General features: G+C 40.2%; 1 protein-coding gene across 1 annotated transcript in view; it reads left to right on the top strand.

Moving 5' to 3' along the window:
* The window catches only part of LOC102039047 (transportin-1), a 112956-nt gene extending 100118 nt beyond the window's left edge, over positions 1-12838 (top strand). The window contains exons 17-22 of the mRNA XM_031065207.1: positions 259-357; positions 566-661; positions 3458-3533; positions 4320-4419; positions 5870-5944; positions 12485-12838. Of these exons, the coding sequence (XP_030921067.1) occupies positions 259-357; positions 566-661; positions 3458-3533; positions 4320-4419; positions 5870-5944; positions 12485-12592 (554 nt within the window). The 3' untranslated portion in view covers positions 12593-12838. The remainder of the gene's footprint in view (positions 1-258; positions 358-565; positions 662-3457; positions 3534-4319; positions 4420-5869; positions 5945-12484) is intronic.
* The last annotated feature ends 10117 nt before the right edge of the window (positions 12839-22955 follow it).

Below are 22955 nucleotides of genomic sequence, written 5' to 3'. Positions count from 1 at the left end.
TAAAACAATGTAAAATCTATTAGAAATATTTTTCAATCATAGTTTGAAAGGATTTGCATTGATCTGCTTAGGTTGTATCTTCCAGACTAATCTGATATATAGCAAAAATACAGCTCTTTTTAATTCAAGTGTAATGCTTTACAAGAATTTAAATACACTTATATGATTTTTTTGAACTCCCTCTCCTTGTGATCTTACAGTAATAGAACAAGATGATTGTTTGTATTGTGTGATGAGATTTTAAAATGTTCTTTCTAGCTGATTTCATGCCCATTTTGGGAACAAACCTAAACCCTGAATTCATTTCTGTGTGTAACAATGCCACCTGGGCAATTGGAGAAATCTCAATCCAAATGGGTAAGATTTTTTTCTTTGAATATTTGCATATTTAGAATGGTTTGTTTGAGTTGTGGATTGTTTTTCATTTCTAGTGATGCTTTCATGTTAAAAATTTAAATTCAGTTTTACATTCTTGTCTTTGACAGTAAATTCAATGTACCAGATCTAAACAGATTATATATATTAATGGTCATTTTCTTCTGAATGTTTTTTTTTGCTGTTTCAGGTATAGAGATGCAGCATTATATTCCAATGGTGTTGCACCAGCTTGTAGAAATAATTAACAGACCCAACACACCAAAGACATTGTTAGAGAACACAGGTATCCAAAAACTGAATAATTTTTGTTTAAGGGAATTAATTTTTTTCTACAATGATTTAAAAAAATTGAATAGAACATTTTATTGCTATGTGTTTGGCTTTTATAAGCAAAAACAACTGTTTTGGAGAAACTCTTATAAGTCTTGTCTTGCAGAAAAACATCTATCATATATCTAGATTATTAAAGTTATTACTTTCTCACCTTTATAGCATTTTATATTTATTTATCATATATTAAAGTATTCTTCCAATTTTATTTATGTATACAATATGACAGATGTATGCAGTAACACTTAAAGACTTAGTGGCTTTACACTCATTTTAATATATGCATGTCCTTTCATGTGTACTGTATGTACATGTCTAGTGTGAAACAAATGTAATTGGCATATATATAAAAAATAATGAACTCTTTGAATTTACAATAATGCACTTTTTAAAAAACATTACTTTGTAGCAATATGCACAAAAATCTAGATCTGTGATGGCAGTTTTACCACAACATAACTGAAATTATGTATAATTTCTATTACCTGGTCACTTAATGACAAATTTCTGAAAAGAAGTCTTAACAGTGGCATGTATGTTTCTATGTTCTGGCCAGCTGCTTTGCCTTCCAAATTGGAAGCAGTCCCCAAATGCCTTATTGAACTGAAATTTCTGAGGCTTTGTTTTTTGCATTTATAGAGGGCATGTTCTGGTATGAGGAACACCTTCCATACTTCAGCAAAACTTTATTAATAATTTAACAAGTTTCAGGTTTACTATTTTTTTTAATTTAGAATATTTTGATTTTTTTTCTGTTTGAAAACTGTCTTGTAAGAAAAATGATAGCTTAGTCATTATACTGAGCATAATTGAAAATGATGCAAATTCAGTGCTAGTTACATTTGGGCTTGAGCTAAGTATGAGATAAATTGGGATTTCTTTCTATGCATATTTTTCCTTCAGTATTCTCCACACCCCATCCCCTTATTTAGTATGGAAGGTGAACGTGAAGGAAAAATTGCCTAGTTGTCTGGCATATTATAGGTACTGCTTTTTGAAAAGATAATTTTCATGCTAATTGCTTGTTATGGAATGCACCATGGAATAGTATAGCAAAATAAATTTTCTTACCCCTTGCCCCCAAGCCCCTTTGTCTGTATTGATGGATATGTAATATCTGTATCTGAGAAACATCCAGTACCTAAAAGTTTGCTTCCATCACTGGCAGAGAATTTTTTTAGGCATCCAAACACTGACTTTTTTCAGTATCTTAATAGTTACTTTAAATGCAGATGCAAAGCTGTAAATAAATGTTGAATGTGGTGTAATGATAAGTTTCTTGTGGGATATTGTGCTACATGCCATTGGTATGTGCAAGAATATTAATGTTTTCTATTGTAGGTTGTTATATAATGAGCTATGAAAACACTTCTGTTATGGAAACATATGAGATCAGCTTAAGTAAAATAGTTGCATAGAAAATAATGAGTACATGCCAAAAGTTACCCTTTGACAAAAATTACTATTCCTCATACAGACTCTAACTGTGAGAATGTACAGATAAACCTTAAAAGTGCACTTTCATTTGAAAGTATCACTTCAAATGCAGTTTTGTGTTAGATCTGCTGAAAATTTGAAATCAATTAATGTCTGGGCAAAATAGTACATTACCAGTGAGATGTAGCTTTCATGGAATGGGTACATTTAAAACTGCTCGTGTATCCTACACTAAACTTTTATTGGAGAAAGCATCATCTGCTTTATTGCATGTTTCATGAAACTGTTCACAAACGCCTGTTAATTAGTGTTGCATAGTATGTCCCTTGAACATAGGTTTCTTTGCTTCATATAAATCTGCTGGATTTTAGTATTATTCATGTATTTTGCTTCAAGCAATTCTGATACATTATTTCCCACCTTCTCTTTTTTCTGAAGATTAATGTTTTGTGAGTTGAGCAAACACCATTGAAACACACTTTCATGATGATATTATCTTCAGTCTGGCCCTCAGAACAAAGGACCACAATACCTAATCATTCAGAGAAGCAGTTTTACTTCTTTTTGTCTTTATGCTTTTGTATCAAAAGTCAGATTATTATACAACTTTTATGAGGAAGTTTTTCTAAAAAGGAAAAATATTTGGATTAAAAAATTAATTTTATCCAGTCACTCGCTATGAGTTAGGAACCATTTTAATTTTTCTACAAGATTATGAAGAAAGCAAATATTTGTGTCTCTTTGAGAGTGTTTAATCTATTTAGTGTTTATTAGATAGACCACAATGTATTCCATGTAAAAGTGTTTATAAATGTATTTTTACTGATAGTAGGCCTATCAAAATCTTGAATTATAAATATTGAAAAAATAAAATATTTAGGACTACTTGATACTAAAACCAAAAATGGTTAATTCCTTTCTATCAATAGTATCCATAATAGTACTTTTTATTAAAAGCTTTGAAGTGTATAGTAGGTAAATTTACTGTAAGAGGTGATTCTGAAGAGAGCAGAATGACTACTTACATCAGAAAGCCTTTGTATTTCAAATTGTGTTTTTTGGTGTTCTCTCATTTACTTCTTTAATTTTTCTTTTACCCTGGAGACTATACCATATATGTTGCTGCCTCTTATTCAAGGGGTTGTAATAAACAGCACTGGTGAAATCTTATGTTTACTATCATATACAGATTCTGTTGGCTTCTGTTTCTGAGTTATTTGTTGTTTTTTCTTTATTTTTTTCTCCTCCCCCCTCATTTGCTCATGTCTTGGTTGGCGTTTGGTGGTGTATAACCGTGATTGCATTACCTTAGCAATAACAATTGGTCGTCTTGGTTACGTTTGTCCTCAAGAGGTGGCCCCCATGCTACAGCAGTTTATAAGACCCTGGTGTGTATTATTCAAAATTTTTTTTAATTCATTTTTCTTCACTTTCTTTCTTTCTTCTAGCTCACTTTTAGATATATTTTCAGTTGGTTACAAAATCTCAATCCTTAATCATTGCCAACCATGTGACTAATCTTGTCCTATCAGGTTTGTGAGTTTTTAGTAGCACTGTCATGTATTCTTTATGTTGTGGCTAACGACTAATTTATGCATGGGATAAGATTGTCACATGCTTGCGTGTTAAAGCTTGACTATGAAAGAGCATTTTAAAATCCACGAGAATGATAATACAATGCATGCAAATACTCTAAAATTTAAACTGTGCATTACTTTACTTAAAATTCAGTCTGAGGCTTGAATTGCTGTAAGTAATCTATTTCTATACTTGTTATGTATAAAATAGTTTGCTTGCTGCTGTAAAGGTTAAATAATTGTTCTTTAAGTGATATCTGACAATTCATATTGCAATAGTATTATACGTTCTGCTTCTAATAATGATAGTTTCTATAATTATAATTATTTTTATATGTGTTTCTTTTGTATTTAATGGAATACAGGTCACACTTTCTAACTATATAGTACAACAGGAAAGCAAGATTCTGTAGATGATACCTAATGGGAATATACTAGTAAATACTGTGTGCAACAAGTAACTTTCTAAGTGTTCAAAATAGTGTTTCAGATAATCTTATCAGTGTGACTTATTCCATCAAATGCTGTCATCTAGTCCTGACTTGATTGAATCAAAAAGTAATAGAATTAGTTAAGTTTTGCTCTCCAAATTACTAGGTGCACTTCTCTGCGAAACATAAGAGACAATGAGGAAAAGGATTCAGCGTTCCGTGGGATATGTACCATGATCTCAGTCAACCCCAGTGGAGTAGTCCAAGTAAGATACATAAATAGATCTTAACTTCTTTTTTCTTTGCTCATGTGAAATTTAGTGAAAGCTGTATACGGAGTATGAAAAATATTTAGGTTGAAGTTGATTCCCAGTAGTATGTGCTGTAACTTTATTTTAGGCATCAAGGAGACCAAAATGTTTATATTTCAAATTATACATATCATGATACTTCAGGATTTCTGCTTCAGTAATTATCACTTATGGAAAGGAAGACAGCATTGTTAAATTCATTTTTGTCTTTTACTTACAAGGAATATATCAATAATGAACTTTGATTAACTGTATTCTGATACTTCTATCAGTCTTTTTTATGTTGATGATATGTATGAAAATACAAGACAAAAGCTGACATATTGAAACCTGTTTTTCAGATACAATCTAGGCTTTTAAAAAAAGAAACAAAACAAAAACAATAACCACCCCTTCATTCTTAAAACTTGGCCAGGGAAGATTCTCTTTCAGCATTGGATATATTGCTTAAATAGTCAATATGACAAGGAAGATGCATCCCTTTAAAATAAATTGTACATCTCTAGAATATGATTTGCTCTTTAGTCTGTGCAGCTCCAAGGTAAAGCTGTATGAAGGTAATATTTTCTAAGAGGAAAATAAAGGTGAATTTCCCTCTCGTCTGCCTGGAAACCTTCTCCCTGAAATGCAAGAATTGAACCTTTATCTTGTTTTGAATTTTTCAGTTAATTTCATGTATCCCTTATCTTGTACTTAGCATTTTCCTCTTCTGCTGTCTGTTTGTTCTTTCACACAGCTTAAACGGAGGGAGCAATTAAGGACTCTCTTCATTATCCAAGCTCTCCTCCTATGTAGTTGTTATCCTCAGTTCCTATCCAAAAACATGCATTATCAACTTAATCATTAAGACTGATGTTTTAATGGTATAGTCAGAGGTAAAGCAAAATAGTGATTTTGGGGTGGCTTTAGTTTTGAACATGTACACATTCTGTGTATCCCAGAAACAACTTCTGTCTCTGCTTTAAAAAATACAACAGCTTTTTTCCCAACTGAAAATACATGAGAGTAAGTTGCAAGTGTGATCCCAAGTTTGTTGATTGTTATTGAGATGATTGGTTCTCAAACTTATAATGTGTACTGAAAGGATTAGTTAGACAAGTGTGGTGTGGGGGAGGGAAGAGGTGTTTGTTTGTTGGTTTGGGGTGTTTTTAACTGTGGTTCAATTTAATAAAAAATCCTATGAAACAAAGGTATTCCTACACTCAGCTATTTCTATTTCCATATACTTAAACATACAATACCTTACCATTATTGTCTGAATTAACTAGAAAATAAAGGCATAAAACTAAAAGCAGTTGTGAGTTAGGATCAGATACCCTGCATAGTTCATAGAACAAACATTGGACATTGTTTTCAGACCTATAAATGTGAGGTTCCTAACCTATGTGATTGTTTAATCTTATAGGACTTTATTTTTTTTTGTGATGCTGTTGCATCGTGGATTAACCCAAAAGATGATCTCCGAGACATGTTCTGTAAGGTAATGTTTCTAGTATGACAGTATATCTGAACTGTGGTTATTTTTGGATCCTTTTTTTTTCTTGTTTTTTATTTCCATTATTAACACTTACTGTATTTGTGGTCATGAAGGCTTTCTTGCAAAGTCATAAACTTTCAAACAAAACATCAAAAAAATCTGATTTTTTTAACCTATATTTTTATAATGTCCAGCCTACTATGTTTTGGCTGCATTTGGAAGAACAGGGGGTTTTATACCACATAGAAAACTTTTTTTCCCCTTTTTTTTTTTCTTTTCTAGAAAATGAGATCTGTGTGGTTTAAGACCCATCCCCCCCAAGAATATATATATTTTTTTTAATATCTAGAAAATTGAAAATGGAAAATCTTCCAGTAGTATCCTGATCTGTTTATCTTGCTCCAGCTGAAAATAAGTTTTTGGGACTGCTTAAGCCTCATCAGAATTCCTCTTGGATAAGCAAGTCTTCAAGAAACTTATGTACAGATATAGCCAAGAATGCATCCCTAGACAAAGTGTCAATAGAATTTAATCAAAAGGACTGTTTGCCTTGTGTGAAATAAACAAAACACACACACAGACAGAAAATAATATACTGTGTTTATGCACTAGTGTCTTCAGTTAAAAACCAGAACAAAATAAACTTATTTCAGTTTCATGCACAGATGCTGTTATTGCTCAGTAGTGTGGCTTTTCTTGTATGTTGTAAAGTGAAATCTCTAGTTTTAGGAAGGATGTATGTCAAAAGTTAATGGTCCTCTTAAAGATAAAATGGAACACATTTCTAAGTACATACTTGAATTGTGGACCAATATTGGCACTTCCTCTTCAAATAATGCCAAGTGTGTGCATCAGAATGAACTAGAACATTGGAATCCTGTCTTGAGTATCAAAGACAAAAAAATCTCACTGTCCTAGTTAGGAGACCAAATATCTGAGAAGCTTCAAAGGAATATCAGGGTCAGGAAATGCATGGCTCTGAGTATTCTAGCATCAGCATAAGGAAACAAGAAATACAAGCTTAAAAGAAAGTCCAGGATGCTGTCTGTGATGGTTGTCCAAAGCAGTTTCAGTACATGTTTCTGTCCTGCTCCTTCAGCATTCAATACTTACTTCAATAAGCTATGATCCTCTTTTTCAGATTCTTTCCAGGATATCCATGTGGGATCTAATGCATTCAAAGTAGACACAGTGTTTCTTGGTCACTTGGCATAAAGACATCCTTGCTTTTTAAAGTATACTTTTTGTGGTTTTTGCCAAGCAAGGACAGAGACAAAGCTTTCTTCAAGTGATGGCATGCAATTTTTTTAGATTGCTTCCTCATTGGAATGAGTTTTTGTTAGTTGAATACATGATTATTGTAGTCCAGTTACATATTTTCCAATGTTAATTATGCCTTTTAGAAATAATGAGAAAAAAATTTTGTCGTCCCCCAAGGTCTTTCTCTTGATAGTGGATAGTGTTTGGGTTTTGGGGGGATGGGTTGGTTGGTTTGTTGGTTTTGGAGCACTAGAGCTAAGAGAGAAAATACTCCTTCCAAGAGCAAAGGTGCATGAGCTGCCAGTGTTGAGATCTGATATATACCCTAATTGTATCATGTTTTATAAAAGCAAGATATCTGAATACTGTAACTGAAGCTCAATTGCTAAAATTGTCCTGTAAGATATTTTTTTAAAAGTGCTCCTTTTGTTGTACCTGAACATTCTTCGATTTTTTTTTTTTTGGCAGCTTCTTGGCAGCTGCCAAATCAGACTCTTTGGGTTAGGAAAGAGAGGTGAATCTGTCTGTGGAAGGTCTCTTTCAGGGAGAAAATCAGTAAATTAACTTCTGACACTGTAATATTATTGCTACATGCTGTTTAAAAACAGCTCTGCTTGAGAAAGTTGTGTTGAGGGTGAACTCAGTATCATGAGCTTTAACTTTGACATTGCCTTTTTTGTGAGGATATTTTCATGATAGACTGTTCCACAATTATGTGCCTTTGAGTTTAGAAAAGAAAAACAAACCAAAACTTTAGAGACTGCATTATTTTCTATTAAGAGGAGCTAAAATACTAAGACCTTTTTGACAGTGTCATTCAATTTTTGTAGCTTTCAGTTAATTTATTACATTGGAGGGTCCAGACTGAAACCTGTAGATTTGATTTTTTTTCCCCCCTCTTATGTTGTGGATCTCTGTTCTTTCAAAACACAAAAGATTTTAATAGCTTCCTTTTTAGTAACAGTTTTTCTACGGGTTCCATGGAAAAAACACAGGTCTCACAGGATACTTTTGTTTTTTGCAAGAAATTGACAGGCATTCATTCTGTCAAATGCTGGCGGTGGTTCTGGCTCAGCTTTCCTCCCAGAACATATTATAGGTTTAAAAAAATGAATGTGAACACAGTAATCTTAACATATAAACTGTATCAATTGACAAAATGGTTAGCCTAACTCTAGGCTGTCACCATAGTCATTAAAACTACATACACACACATATGTATACTTAAATTTATATAAAATATATATTTATATACTTTATGCTAATCTGTGTGCGTAGCGATATTGTATATGTCACCCTTAACTGAAATGTTGGGGTTTTTTCCTTTAAGAAAGACATTAGAATCATAGAATCACAAAAAGGTTTGTGTTGGAAGGGACCTTTAAGATCATCTAGTTCCAATCCACTGCATCTGCTAGAAACACCTTTCACTAGACCAGGTTGCTCAGTGCTCCATCCAACCTGGCCTTGAACATCTCCAGGGATAAGGAGTTCTCAGCCTCTCTGGGCAACCTGTTCCAGTGTCTCACCACCTTCACAGCATCTAATCTAAACCTGCCCTCTTTCAATTTGAAGTCATTCCCCCTTGTCCTATCACTCCATGCCCTTGTGAAAAGTCCCTCCCCAGCTCTTATAAGCCCCCTTTAGGTACTGGAAGGTGCTCTAAGGTCTCCTTGAAGCCTTCACTTCTCCAGGCTGAACAACCCCAACTCTCTCAGCCTGTCTTCATAGAAGAGGGCCTCCAGCCCTCTGACCAGCTTAGTGGCTTCCTCCAGACTCACTCCAACAGGTAGACATCTTTCTTGTGTTGAGGACCCCAGAGCTACATGCAATACTCAGGTGGGGTCTCAGGAGAGCGGAGTAGAAGGGGAGAATCCCCTCTCTCCATCTGCTGGCCATGCTGCTTTGGATGTAGCCCAGGATACAGTTGGTATCTGGGCTGCAAGTGCATATTGCTGAGTCATTACATGCTTTTTGTCCACAAACACAACTTGTATGAAGTCCCTCTCCATCTTTCTTCAGGTACCAGAAGGCTGCAATTAGGTCACCCAAAAGCCTTCTCTTTTTCAGGCTGAACAACCCCAACTCTCTCAGCACGTCTTTGTAGGAGAGGTGCTCCATCCCTCTCATCATCCTGATGGCCTCCTCTGAACTCGCTCCAACAGGTCCATGTCCTTCCTGTGCCAGGGACCCCAGAGTTGGATGCAATACTCCAGGTGGGGCCTCACCAGAGCAGAGGGGCAGAATCCCTACCCGTGACCTGCTGGTCACACCTCCTAATGTAGCCCAGAATACAATTTGCTTTCTGTGCTGCAAGCACACATTGCCAGCTCATGTCCAGCCTCTCATCCAACAGCACCCCCAAGTCCTTCTTAGCAGGGCTGCTCTCAATCTGTTCATCCCCCAGCCAGTGTTGATACCAGGGGTTGACCTGACCCAGGTGCAGCACCAGCACTTGTTCTTATTAAACCTCATGTGATTCCCATGAGCAATGGGACTTGGACTTGTTGAATTTCATGAGGTTCACACAGACCCACCTCTCAAGCCTCTCCAGGTCCCTCTGGATACCATCCCTTCCCTCCAGTGTGTCTACCCCACCACACAGCTCGGTGTCATTGACAAACTCGCTGAGAGTGCACTCAATTCCACTGTCCACCTCACTGACACAGATGTTAAACAGTGCTGGTCCCAACACTGACTCCTGAGGACAGCACTTGTCACTGGTCTCCACTTGGACATTGAGCTATTGACCATAATTTGAGTGTGACCATCCAGCCAATTCCTTATCCACTGAGTGGTCTAACCATCAAATCCACATCTCTTCAGTTTAGAGCCCAAGATGTCATGCGAGACAGTGTCAAATGCTTTGCACAAGTCCAGGTAGATGATGTCAGTTGCTCTTCCCTCATCCACCACTACCAGAACCTCATCATATAAGGCCATCAAGTTTTTTAGGCTTGTTTTGCCTTTTGTGAAGCCATGGTGGCTTTCAGCAATCACCACCTTGTTTTTCATGTGCCTTAGCATAGTTTCCAGGAGGATCTGCTCCATGACCCTGCCTGGCACTGAGGTGAGGCTGACTGGCCTCTAGTTCCCTGGGACTTCCTTATTTCCCTTTTTAAAAATGGGATTTATGTGTCCCCTTTTCTAGTCAGGGGAAACTTTGCTGGACTGCCATGACTTCTTAAATATGATGGATATCCTTGACCAGTTCCCTCAGGACCAGTGGATGTATCTTGTCAGATCCCATGGACTTGTGCACCTTCAGGTACCCTAAATGGTTTCAAACCCAGTCTCAGTCCCTGCTTTCATCTTTTGCAACTTGAACAGTGTATCTGGAACACTTGTTGGTGAAGACTGAGACAAAAAAGTCATTGAGTACCTCAGCCTTCTCCATGTCCTGGGTAACCAGGTCTCCCATATCCTTCCTGAGAGGACCCACATTTTCCCTGGTTTTTCCTTTATCTCTGATGTACCTAAAGAAGCTTTTTTTTCTTACCCTTGATGTCCTTGGCCAGGTTTAATTCTATCAGGGCTTTAGCTATCCTAACCTGATCCCTGACTGTTTGGACAATCTCTCTGTATTCCTCCCAGGCTACCTTTCCTTGCTTCCATCCTCTGTAAGCTACCTGTTTGTGTTTAAGTTTGTCCAGGACTTCCTTGTTCATCCACACAGGTTTTCTTCCCTCATTTCCTCTGTTGGAATACGTTGCTCTTGGGTCTGGAGGAGACAATCCTTGAATATCATCCAGCTCTCTTGGGACCCTCTTCCCTCCAGGGCTCTATCCCACAGCACTCTATCAAGCAGATCCCTGAAGAAGCCAAAGTCAGCTCTCCTGAAATCCAGGGCAGTGAGCTTGTTGTCCACCCTCCTTGCTACCTCAAGGGTCTTGAACTCCACCATTCCATGGTCACTGCAGCCAAGGCTGCCCTTGAGCTTCACATTCCCCAACACCTCCTTGTTGGTGAGAACAAGGTCCAGCATAGCACCTCCACTCATGGACTCCTCTTTCACTTGGAGAAGGAAGTTGTCATCAGCACATTCCAGGAACCTTATGGATTGCCTGTGCCCTGCTGTGTCATCCCTCCAACAGATGTCAGGGTGGTTGAAGTCCCCCATGAGGACCAGGGCTTGTGAACGTGAGACCACTCCTATCTGTCTGCAGAAATCTCATCAACTCAGTCTTCCTGGTTGAGTGACCTGTAGCAGACCTCCCCCCCCGCTATAATGTCACTTGTCCTTGCCCTCCCTTTAATCCTGACTCACAAGCTCTCAGTCAACTCCTCATCCATCCCCAGGCAGAGCTCCATGCACTCTAGATGGTCATTGACATAGAGGGCAACACACCCTCTTCATCTCCCCTGGGCTATCCTTCCTAAAGAGCCTGTATCCTTCCATTCCAGCACTCCAGTCATAGGAATCATCCCACCATGTCTCTGTGATGCCAATAAGATTATAGTCTTTCTCTTCCTGTTTGTTCCGCATGCTGCATGCATTGGCATAGAGGCATTTATGTTGGGCCCCGGATGAAGCTGACTTTATGTCTGGAGTGGCTGGAATTCCTTTGTGCTGCCCTTCAGTTTCTCTCCTGCTGACCTTTGATCCTTCTTCAGGCTCTGGGCATCTCTTGCTGGCTCCGGCATCTATCTACTATGAGTGAGATGGCATGCCATCCCACACTTTATTACTGTTAAACCTGATGATGTCCCCCTCCCCCATCATATCTAGGTTAAAGCCCTGTCAATAAGCTCTGCTAGCTCTTGACCCAAGACCCTCTTCCTCCTTTGAGAAAGATGAATCTCATCTGAATCCAGCAAACCCGGTGCCATGTAGGCCATCCCATTATCAAAGAAACCAAAAGTTTTGCAGTAACACCAGTCACGGAGCCATGCATTAGTAGCCGGGGTCCATCTGCTTTTTTCAATGTTACTGCCTGCACCTAGAAGAACAGAGGAAAAAATAACCTGTGCTCCTGCTTCCCTCACTAACCATCCCAAGGGTTTAAAGTCTCTTTTGATCACCCTTGAACTACGCTTTGTGACTTCATTGCCACTCACATGGAGGACAAGCAATGAATAGTAGTCCAAAGGCTGAACCAGGCTAGGAAGTTTCCTGGACATCCTTTTTCTCTTAGTAACATTTAAATATTAAGCTGAGAAATTCAAATGGACAGATGCAGAATCCAGCAGTTTATGGCTTACTGCATATGCTGCTAGTAAATAATGATCATGTATCTACTGTTTAATGATTATCTTGATTTCCCTCCCCCCTCTCATTTGTAGATTCTTCATGGATTTAAAAATCAAGTTGGGGATGAGAATTGGAGACGTTTCTCTGACCAGTTTCCTCTTCCCTTAAAAGAGCGCCTTGCAGCTTACTATGGAGTTTAACCTTATGCACTGTGGCTGCAGTCCCACAATTAGAGGTAAGCACGCAAATCTTCCTTGCTAAACAGAGCTGTATAACAAGTCTTCCTCCCTGTTTATATTATATGAAACATAATTAATTCACTAGAATAAACTTTTACAGATATGTTGGAACAGCTATCTTTCCATACACAAAGTAGTGTATCAAGATAAGGTTGGAAATGTAGGTGTAAAAAAGTGCCTGTTTAATAAGCAAAATGATTATTATAATCCTCAAGCCATCATGCTAACATAACAGGCTCCCTTATGACTTATGAATTAGTAGATGACTGATGTAGTCTAAGGCAGGGATATTTCCCTAGGATAGGAAAGCAAGTTTGTTAAGACACTTCAGCAATGAGAAGTTAAATGCATTCATAACCACATACTATATTACCTTGGCATTGAATAAAGAATGTTATGTTAATCATAGAACAATAGAATATCTTGAGTTGGAAGGGACCTATCAGGATCAAGTCCATGTCCTGGCCCTGCACAGGACACCCCAAGAATCATACCATGTGCCTGAGAGCATTGTCCAAACACTTCTTGAACTTTGGTAGGCTTGGTGCTGTGACCACTTCCCTGGGGAGCCCAACCACCCTCTGGGTGAAGAACCTTTCCCAAATATCCAACCTAAACCTCCCCTGACACAGCTTCATGCCATTCCCTCAGGTTCTGTCACTGGTCACTAGAGAGAAAAGATCAGTGCCTGCCCCTCCTCTTCCCCTCATGAGGAAGCTGTAGACTGCAATGAGGTCTACCCTCCGTCTCCTCCAGGCTGAACAAGCCAAGTTACCTCAGCCACTCCTCGTATGGCTTCCCCTCTAGACCCTTTACCACCTTTGTTGCCATCCTTTGGTCTCTCTCTAATAGCTTTATACCTTTCTTATATTGTGGTGCCCAAAACTGCACACAGGACTTTGGGGTTATCCCCCAGTGGGCTGCCACAGGTCTGGATAGCGCAGTCCTGTTCAGCACAGCCTGCCTGGGCTCCCAAGCAGCTCCCAGCTGCAGGCAACCTTAGCAAGCTCAGCTCTTAAATGAGATCAGCTCTTTAGTGATTATCAGCTCCTTTGTGATTTCAGCTCTTTGCTTGCTAAGTGCCTTTGGCAGATGCAGGGAGAGAGAGGAGAAGGCTGTATGAGGTTCCACAGAGATGTCTTTATTGATGTCTTCTGTGAAGGTTCTCAGGGACAGCTCTTCTGCCAAACTAGGCAAAAGTAGGGTGTTTTATAGGATACAGGAGTTTTAGAAATTGTCCAATAGTAAGGGTCGAGGCGAATGTGACCTATAGTCATACAGAGAGATAAGCAAGGGTCCGAAGACAGAAAACGGGCTTCTTAGGTCCAGTCATCACGACTACGCATTTCCTATCTTAGGCTGCTGACCGCCATGGAGGCATTGCAGGCCCTGTGCCTGCTACATACACCCCAGGATATGGTTGGCCCTCCTGGCTGCCAGGGCACTGCTGACTCAAATCCAACTACCCATTGACCAGGACCCCCAGGTCCCTTTCTGCAGCACTGCTCTTCAGCCTCTTGTTCTCCTGTTTGTCTGTACATGTAGGGTTGCCCCATCCCAGGTGCAGAATGTGGCACTTTTCTTTGTGAAACTCCATATGATTGGTGATTACCTAGCCCTCTCATTTGTCTGTCTCTCTGCAGACCCTCTCTGCCCTCAAGGGAGTCAATAGGTCCTCCCAGTTTAGTGTCATCATCAATCTTTCTTAGTATCCCTTCAAGTCCTGCGTCCAAGTCATTTATTAAGATGTTGAAGAGAAATGAGCCTAAGATGAAGCCCTGCGGAACCTCACTAGTTGCTGGTCGGCAGCTTGATGTAATCCCATTTACTATAATTCTTTGTGCCCGACCCATGACCCAGTTGCTCACCCATTGCATGATATGTTTATCCAGCTGTGTGCTGGACATTTTGTCAAGAAAGATACTGTGAGAGAATATTGAAAGCTTTACAGAAATCCCAAACAGACTCCTCTTGGTCAACTAGATGGATTATCTTGTCGTTGTCGTAAGAGGAAATTAAGTTTGACAAGCAGGACTTTCCCTTCATGAAGTTGTGCTGGCTGTGACCCATGACTGTTGTCCTTGAGGTGTTTTTCATTAACTCCCAGAATAATGATGCAGCATTGATGAATGGGGCAGAGCAAATGACATCATCTACCTGGACTTATGCAAAGCATTTGATACTGTCCTGTATGACATCCTTGTCTCCAAATTGGAGAGACATGGATTTGATGGACGGACGACTCAGCGGATAAAGAACTGGCTGGATGGCTACACGCAAAGAGTTGTAGTCAACAGCTGATTGTCCATGTGGAGACCGGTGATGAGTGGTGTCCCTCAGGAGTTGGTACTGGGGCTGATACTGTTCAACATCTTTGTTGGTGACATAGACAGTGGGATTGAGGCCACCCTCAGCAAATTTGCTGATGACATCAAGCTGTGTGGTGTGGTCGACACACTGGAGGGAAGGAATGGCATCCAGAGGGACCTGGACAGGCTTGAGATGTGGGTCTGTGCAAACCTCATGAAGTTCAACACGGCCAAGTTCAAGGTCTTACACCTGGATTGTGGCAATTCCAGACACATCTACATGTTGGGCAAAGTAAATGAGAGCAGCCCAGCAGCCCTGCAGAGGATTTGGGGGCGATGGTTGATAAAAAAACATGAGCTGCCAGTGTGTGTTCGCAGCACAGAAAACCAACGGAATCCTGAGCTGCATTCAAAGGAGCATTGAAGTGCCTTTGCTGGGTTTCAGGGTGTCCCCAGCAGGCTGCAGGGTCCTGGATAGCGCAGTCCTATTCGGGACAGACTGTCTGAGTTCCCAAGCAGTTCTCAGCCACAGGCAACCGTAGCAAGCTTAAGTGAGATCAACTCTTTAGTGATTATCAGCTCATTGTGATTTCAGCCCTTCAGCTTGCTAGGTGTCTAGGCAGGCAGACACAGGGAGAGAGAGAAGGCCGTGTGGGGTTCCATAGCGATGCCTTTATTGGTTCTTCTGTGAAGGGTCCCAGTGACAGCTCTTCTAGCCAGAGCTGGGCTAAAACAGCCCTTTCTATAGGGTACAGGGGAATCAGAAATTGTCCAATGGCAAGGGTTAAAGGAAAGTGACCTATAGTGTTACAGAGAGATAAACAGGGATTTCAAAAGGCGGAAGAGGGGCTTCTAGCCCATTCACCATGACTTGGCATTTCCTATCTTAGGCTTGTGCACACCACGGGGCCCTTGCAGACCCTGTGCCTGCTACAGAGCATGACCAGCAGGTTGAAGGAAATGATCCTCCCCTTCTACTCTGCTCTTGTGAGACCCTCCCTTGCATACAGTTCTGTTGTTCCCAACATAAGGACATAGAACTGTTGTAGCAAGTCCAGAAGAGGCCACTAATTTGATAAAAGGACTCAAGCACCTTGCCTTTGGAGACAGGCTGAAAAAGTTGGGGCTGTTAAACCTGGAGAAGGTTGTGGGGAGACGTCATAGCAAACTTCCAATATCTGAAAGGGGCTACAGGGAAGCCAAAGAGGGACTCTTTGTCAGGAACTGTAATGATTGGACAAGGAGCAATGGGTACAAATTTAAAGGGGAAGTTTAGATTAGATTTCAAAAAGAAATTTTTTACTGTGCGGGTGGTGAGACTGGAACAGGTTGCCCAGAGAGGTTGTGGATGCCCCAACCCTAGCAGTGTTCAAAGCCAGGCTGGATAAGGCCTTGAGCAACCTGGTCTAGTGGGAGGTGTCCCTGCCCATGGAAGAGGAGGTTGAGACTAAAGGATTTTTAATGTCCATTCCAACCCCTTAACATTCTATGATTGTATGATTGGTGTCATTGTCCTGGCTGTGTAGTCTGTAGTAGATTCCCTTGATGACATCCACATTATTTGATTGTCCCTTAATCCTTACCCAGAGGTTCTCAACCATGCTATTGCCAACTGCAAGCTCCCTACATTCACCTGTCCATTGCATACAGTGCCATTCCCCACCCTGCCTGCCCTGCCTATTCCCCTTGAAGAGCCTGCAACCATCCAACATGGCACTCCAGTCACAGGACTCATCCCACCACATTTCACTTATGCCACTGTGTTGTGGTTTAGGAATAGTACTCCCCAATTCAGCGCTATCAGCAATGGAGAGAGACAGGGAGACTGTTGATCAGAATCCAAATTTATTGTAGAATACCTATGCTTATATACTATTCTAGGAAGGCTAGTAATTTTTTACTACAATGATTGGGTGAATCATCACATAAACAAAATTATACATTTTGCAACATCTCTTGCTTGCAGAAGTTGATTCTTTTCCTGTCAGCCAGTCTTGATTCAGTCTTCAAAGATCTGTTTGTTCTTGCCAAGGCATCCTAATTATCAGATCTCTTACGCTAATCAGGTCCAAAGTTCATCATCTCCCCCTTCTCTTTTCAACCAAAACCACTCCTTTAATGGCCTTATTAATTATTCTCTGCGTACATTGAAGCAAGCAAGGTATCATGATTAACACAATTATTATCAAAATCATCACATGCATACTTATCTTAAAAAAATCTTTTAGCTAGGATGCTAAACCCCAGCCACTAAAGGCTCAGGCCTGATCTCCACAAACCAAAAATATTCGCAATGGCAGCCACAGGGGGGACATTACTGGATTTAGAAGGGCTGCCAGAAGTGTAATTGTACCAAAAAGTTTGATTCTTATATACAGGGTGATAGGGAAAAACATCTTAAGTTTTAGGCTGATTCTTTCACATGTATTTAAAATTAACACAAAAATCCCTTTTCACAGAACACAGGAGCTCTAATTCCTGGGGCTCCAAGGGTGCTTCAGGAGGGTAAGGGATTAAATTTGATTTGATTTGATTTGATTTCAACATTTTTTGTGTAAATATTAGTGTAAAGTTCTTGAGCAGCTATACTCCGTTTTTTTGCTTTTTTTTAATAGCGTGTGTTTCTCGTTAGGAACATGAATGCAACATAAACGCAAAATATGTGACAAAACAATAAACATACTAAGTAAAAATAAAACAGATAATATATACAATTAGTAGTACATGAAAAATAGATTGGTGATTTAAAACAATGCATTATCAATTTCTTAAATATTGTACTATTACTTAGCGTCTGTAGTAATTGGCAAGCTTCATTTTAAAGTGAGGGCTTGGAGAACTATTCCTGGGTATGTTTTCCACAATCACTTTAATAGGATGCTTAGCTATTATAGGTCCAAATTTGGCAAGTCAAAATGACTTGAGTATAGTCTTGGTGTAAAAAACACTTGGCTTTATTGGTATGTTTCTCCACTAGTTAAGACTAGGACTTGGCCAGGGCCCAGGCCTTAACTGGAAGAGGCTCTTTAATATATTTTGAAAACCTCTTTGTAATAGTAGTTAGGAAAGTTCTTTAAAATAATATGTCTTATAAATAGCTATGCAACAATATGTGAAGGTTTATAAAGCAGATGGCTTTGTCATTTATCTTTAGCTAAATAGTAGTAAAACAAAAAAGGCATTAAACAGCTTACAACTGATAGCAGCCATAATATAAAATTGTTACTCATTCTTTAGTAGTACTTATAAAAAATAAAAAGCAAAAATTGTTCTTATTTCTGTAACGAAATAGCTGTATCTTTTAATTTAAATGAGCAAATTTGTATAAATTCATTTAGGCTTTATGTCATTCACTTGTATAACAAAGAATTTATATCTTATTGTTCAAACAGGTATATTTCAGCAAAACTTAAAATCAGCTTCACTAAAACAACTTCAGTAAAACATAACAAAAATATACTTAAAAGAACTTATAGCTAACATCACTCAGACTAAACAAAATTAATCTTAAGAAGAATTAACTCATTTAAACTCTATTATTACAAAAAAGGTAGTGAAAATTTGTCATATAACAATTAAACATCAAGGTAAACAACAACTGTTCTGAAAAATTTGCAATAAAATTACTTTGTTAAAACTGTGGAGTAGAAGTAAGCAACTAATAAAGCTGACAGTAGAGTTTATATACTAATTATAGTTAAGTCTCAAATAACTACTACAAATAAAGTTCAAAGTTTGTCTTGTATGTGTTATAGATGGATAATGAGATGATTGGCTGTCACAATTAAGGGATGAATATTGTGTGAATATTAAGAGAAACTTTATTGATGTATAGTTATGTTATTGTAGTTTAGATGTCCTCTGTTCTTCTGTTCTCCCCATAGTTCCCTTTCCACCCCATGCCCTCCCCCGCCCATATTGGTGCCATCAGACAGCCTGGGTTGCCTAGGACAGGTAGAAAGAAGGTGTGCACATGTGCCCCTTACATGGGGCAGTTGGGAATGGAAAAGCTTGTTTGTTGTAGTGTATTTTTATACTTTGTAATAGTTTTGTTTTTGTATCCCTGTATTTTTCCCAAATGGTTTATCCCAGATTGTACCTCCCTCCCTTTACCTGTGCAATCCCTTTCCTTTGCTGAGATCATCCCCAAATCCCCACCCGGGCTCTCTGTCAATCACTCAGCATCCCATCCCCTCCATCTAGAAGCTTCGGTCCAGGACGTCGAGTGATTAGCCAGAGGCCAGGGGTCAGTCTCCCAAGCGTTACCCTATACGCTGATCTAAATGTCTATCCCCCAGTATCCATCCCTTAGGGTCACTTATTGGTTAGTAAAATGTTATCTACTTTCGGTTTCCACCTCCCCTTAAATGTAACCTTGGCACATCTCCCAGGGCTCTCAGCAGGAGGCCCCCTGAGGTGTAGGGGCTCCTCTGGAGCTCCTAGAATAAAACCTTGGATTAACCCCTGCTAAGAGTCAGCCCTTTATTCTCCACCAATAAATGGCAAAGAAGAGTTGACTGACAGACTTTGGGAGGGGTCAGGGTTGGCTGATGCAATCCCCAGGAGTATAAAAAGACTGAGCATCCAGTCCATTAGATAAGTTGTAAATTCAAGATTCTTTAGCTCACATACGTGAGAGACAACTGCTCACTTAAAAAAATTTAAAATGTTTATTAAACCTTAACAAAAATTCAACAAAGGACTAAATAAGGAAAAATTGCAGCTCTGGGAACTGCCCTCGTGGCTGCCTACCATGTAGCCGGTTTGTCTTCAACTCCTCATCCATCCCCAGGCAGAGCTCCATGCACTCTAGATGGTCACTGACATAGAGGGCAACACACCCTCCTCATCTCCCCTGGGCTATCCTTCCTAAAGAGCCTGTATCCTTCCATTCCAGCACTCCAGTTGTAGTAAACTCCATGGACATAGGTAAAGCTCCATGGAGAATTGAACAATAGGAATGCTGAGACAGCAACATAAGTTCCTGTCTCCCTGACCCCCGCCCCATAGCTTATCTCTGTAACCCTATAGGCTATGTTACTTTAACCCTTACTATTGGTCAAATCTGGATCCCCCTTAAACCTATAAAAGGGGCATACTTTAGCCCACTCGTCAGAAGAAGAGCTGTCACTGGACCCTTCGCAGATCCCCTCAATAAAACCATTGCTGCGGAACCCCAGAACGCCTCCTTCTCCTCTCTCTGCTGTCTGCTGCAGCCTAAGCCAAGGGCAAACTTACCTAGCAAGCAAGAGCTGAAATCCTAAGAGCTTGCAATCACTATCACTACCGAGCTTGCTAAGGGAGTTAGCTCGCGGCACTGGCCTCAAGCTAGCCTGGCTCTCGGGCACCCTGTCTCCCTGGGGACTGGACTCCCTAACTATCTTGCACTGCTTGAGAATAAGGCCAGAACAGAGGCTTTATTATCCAGTCATAGGAATCATCCCACCATGTCTCTGTGATGCCAATAACATTATAGTCTTTCTCCTCCTGTTTGTTCCCCATGCTGCATGCATTGGCATAGAGGCATTTATGTTGGGCCTCGGATGAAGCTTTCTGTCTGGAGTGGCTGGAATTCCTTTGTGCTGCCCTTCAGGTTCTCACCTGCTGACCTTTGATCCTTCTTCATGCTCTGGGCATCTCAGTGAACTATACAGTTTTGCTATGTTACTAATATGTAGGAAGACACCACTTTTACACAAACACCTTCAAATTTTTCTAGTAACAATCCTGTTAAAAATCACAAATCAAAAGTTACTAAAATTCAAAGGTAAATTTTAACACTGGCTGGTGCCAGGCGGGGGTGCCGCACCCCCTGCAGCAGCTTTTAAAGATTGTTTGTAGGATAGATTTAAGTTTGTCTTAATAAGAGTAAGGGGTTATAAACACTGAAGGTTAAAACAAAAAGAGATTTCGTTATGTTATAAACGGGAACATACTTCTGGAACGAAAGTGATTTCAGCTTTTATTATAAGGCCTAAAGCATGGGGGCCCGCGGGTCGAGCAGGAGCATTCCGGACAAGCGAGGATGCTGCAGAGCCGGCGCTGGATCTTCCTTTCTTGAGCAGGGATGTTCCCGATGTTCCAGGTGGAGCGGCACAGTCTCACCGACTCGGATGCCCCCTTTTTATACTGTTTTTTGTTCCTTTGAATTGGTTTCTGTCTGTTGGGATCCTTCATTTGCATGAAGGTTAAGGCGCTGGATTGGCCCTTACAGTTCTGTCCAGGCTGGCTCGTTTTTGCTTGGGGAAGTGGTGCACTTAGGTGTAATACGGTACGTTGAGTACCATATTTCTTATAACTACCCTTTTAACCCCTTTTACAATATAATAACCAAACTTTTTAACAGTACATGCTTAACAATTATTAACTATTTTACAACAGCTTCTAACCTATTTTTGACAGTTATATAGTACTAAATAGCTGTACCGACAAATTCACAACAAAACACATTGTTAAAAAAAAAGGCAAGTAACTGGAAAGTATAACCCGTTTACCAGGGCTAGGTGTCCCTCAGGGCTTTAGATCTGTATCAAGTCAGCCGGGACTACACAGTGTGGCGGGGAGGTCCAAGCCATGATCATTATTTCCCCAACCGAGTCAGAGTCAATGACTCCTGGCAGCACAAGCAACCCTGTTATCGAGGTAGATGATCTGCCTATTAGCAAAACGTGGTAACCAGGTTTCAAGTGTCCATAGATTCCTGTAGGGGCACAAAAATCTGAGCAATCAGACAACTTTACTGTGTTATTGGTTGATATGTCCAGTCCTGCAGTGCCTGGGGTGGCTGCATATAGGTCGATTGCAGACCAGTGGGGGCTGCTTGTGGTCCGGCCAATGGCTGGGCTGAGGCTTGCGGTGGTCTTCTCTGAGGCATCGGCTGGGGCATCTGTGTCTTTGTGTGGTGCTGCTCTGTGCTTTGGCTCTGGTTTCCCGATATCGGGCGCCATTCAAAATCATACTTGAACCGACATTGATTAGCATATTGCCTCCCCTTACAGCACTGAGGGTAAATACTGGCAGTTTTGGAGGGATTGTTTTGGGCCCGCTCCTGGTTCTCACACCAGCACTTCCAGTTCCGGGGGAACTCACCAATTGCAGCCAGATAGGCTGTTCCTTGCTCCTCACATGGGGAACCAATTATCGGTGATGGAGAGAGACGGGGAGACTGACTGTTGATCAGAATCCGAATTTATTGTGGACTACGTATGCTTATATACTATTTTAGGAAGGCTAGTAATTTTTTACTACAATGATTGCGTTAATCATCACATAAACAAAATTATATATTTTGCAACATCTCTTGCTTGTAGAAGTTGATTCTTCTTTTCCTGTCAGCCTGTCTTGATTCAGTCTTCAAAGATCTGTTTGTTCATGCAAAGGCATCCTAATTACCAGATCTCTTATGCTAATCAGGTCCAAAGTACATCACAGGGCCTCCACCAAGGCTCTTCCAAGATAGATGCCACTCACTCACTCCCCTTTCACCTTCCTCTTCCCATTCCAGGGATGGAGTTGAGAATTGGAGGCACAAAAATGTGAAAATCACAGGTCTAGATAAGAACAATTTACTGGAAACAGCAATGAGATAATGAAACAGCAACACCAACAATATTAATAACAAAAGGTATAAGGCAAAGAAATTATTTACATAGGAAGTCAAACAATACTGGACCATTTCACCTGCCACTGGAAAGGAGAGAGTCCCTACTCCCCTCACAAGTGAGGTGAGATGATATCAAATAACATTAGGGTCTGGCCATGCCCCCCTGCCAGCTACTGTAAAAAATTACCCTGTCCTGGCCAAAACTAGGACACATTGATGCCATACCTCAGGGACTGGGCCAAGGCTTTGAGAGCCTCTTGTTTGTTCCTCATGCTGTGCACACTGGTACAGAAACATTTCAAGTGTGGTTCACTGTAGCTGATACCTTGTGTGGCAGATTAAAGAATCTCACTGGCACTCAGTCCTTCAGATTTGGTGTGCCATCCCACTGATCATCTCTGGCAAACCTGGT

This window comes from Geospiza fortis, unplaced genomic scaffold, assembly GCF_000277835.1.
Source record: "Geospiza fortis unplaced genomic scaffold, GeoFor_1.0 scaffold245, whole genome shotgun sequence".
In the NCBI taxonomy this organism is placed as follows: domain Eukaryota; kingdom Metazoa; phylum Chordata; class Aves; order Passeriformes; family Thraupidae; genus Geospiza; species Geospiza fortis.
The sequence above is the reverse complement of the archived record's forward strand: the minus strand, read 5'-3'. Positions and strand labels throughout refer to the sequence as shown.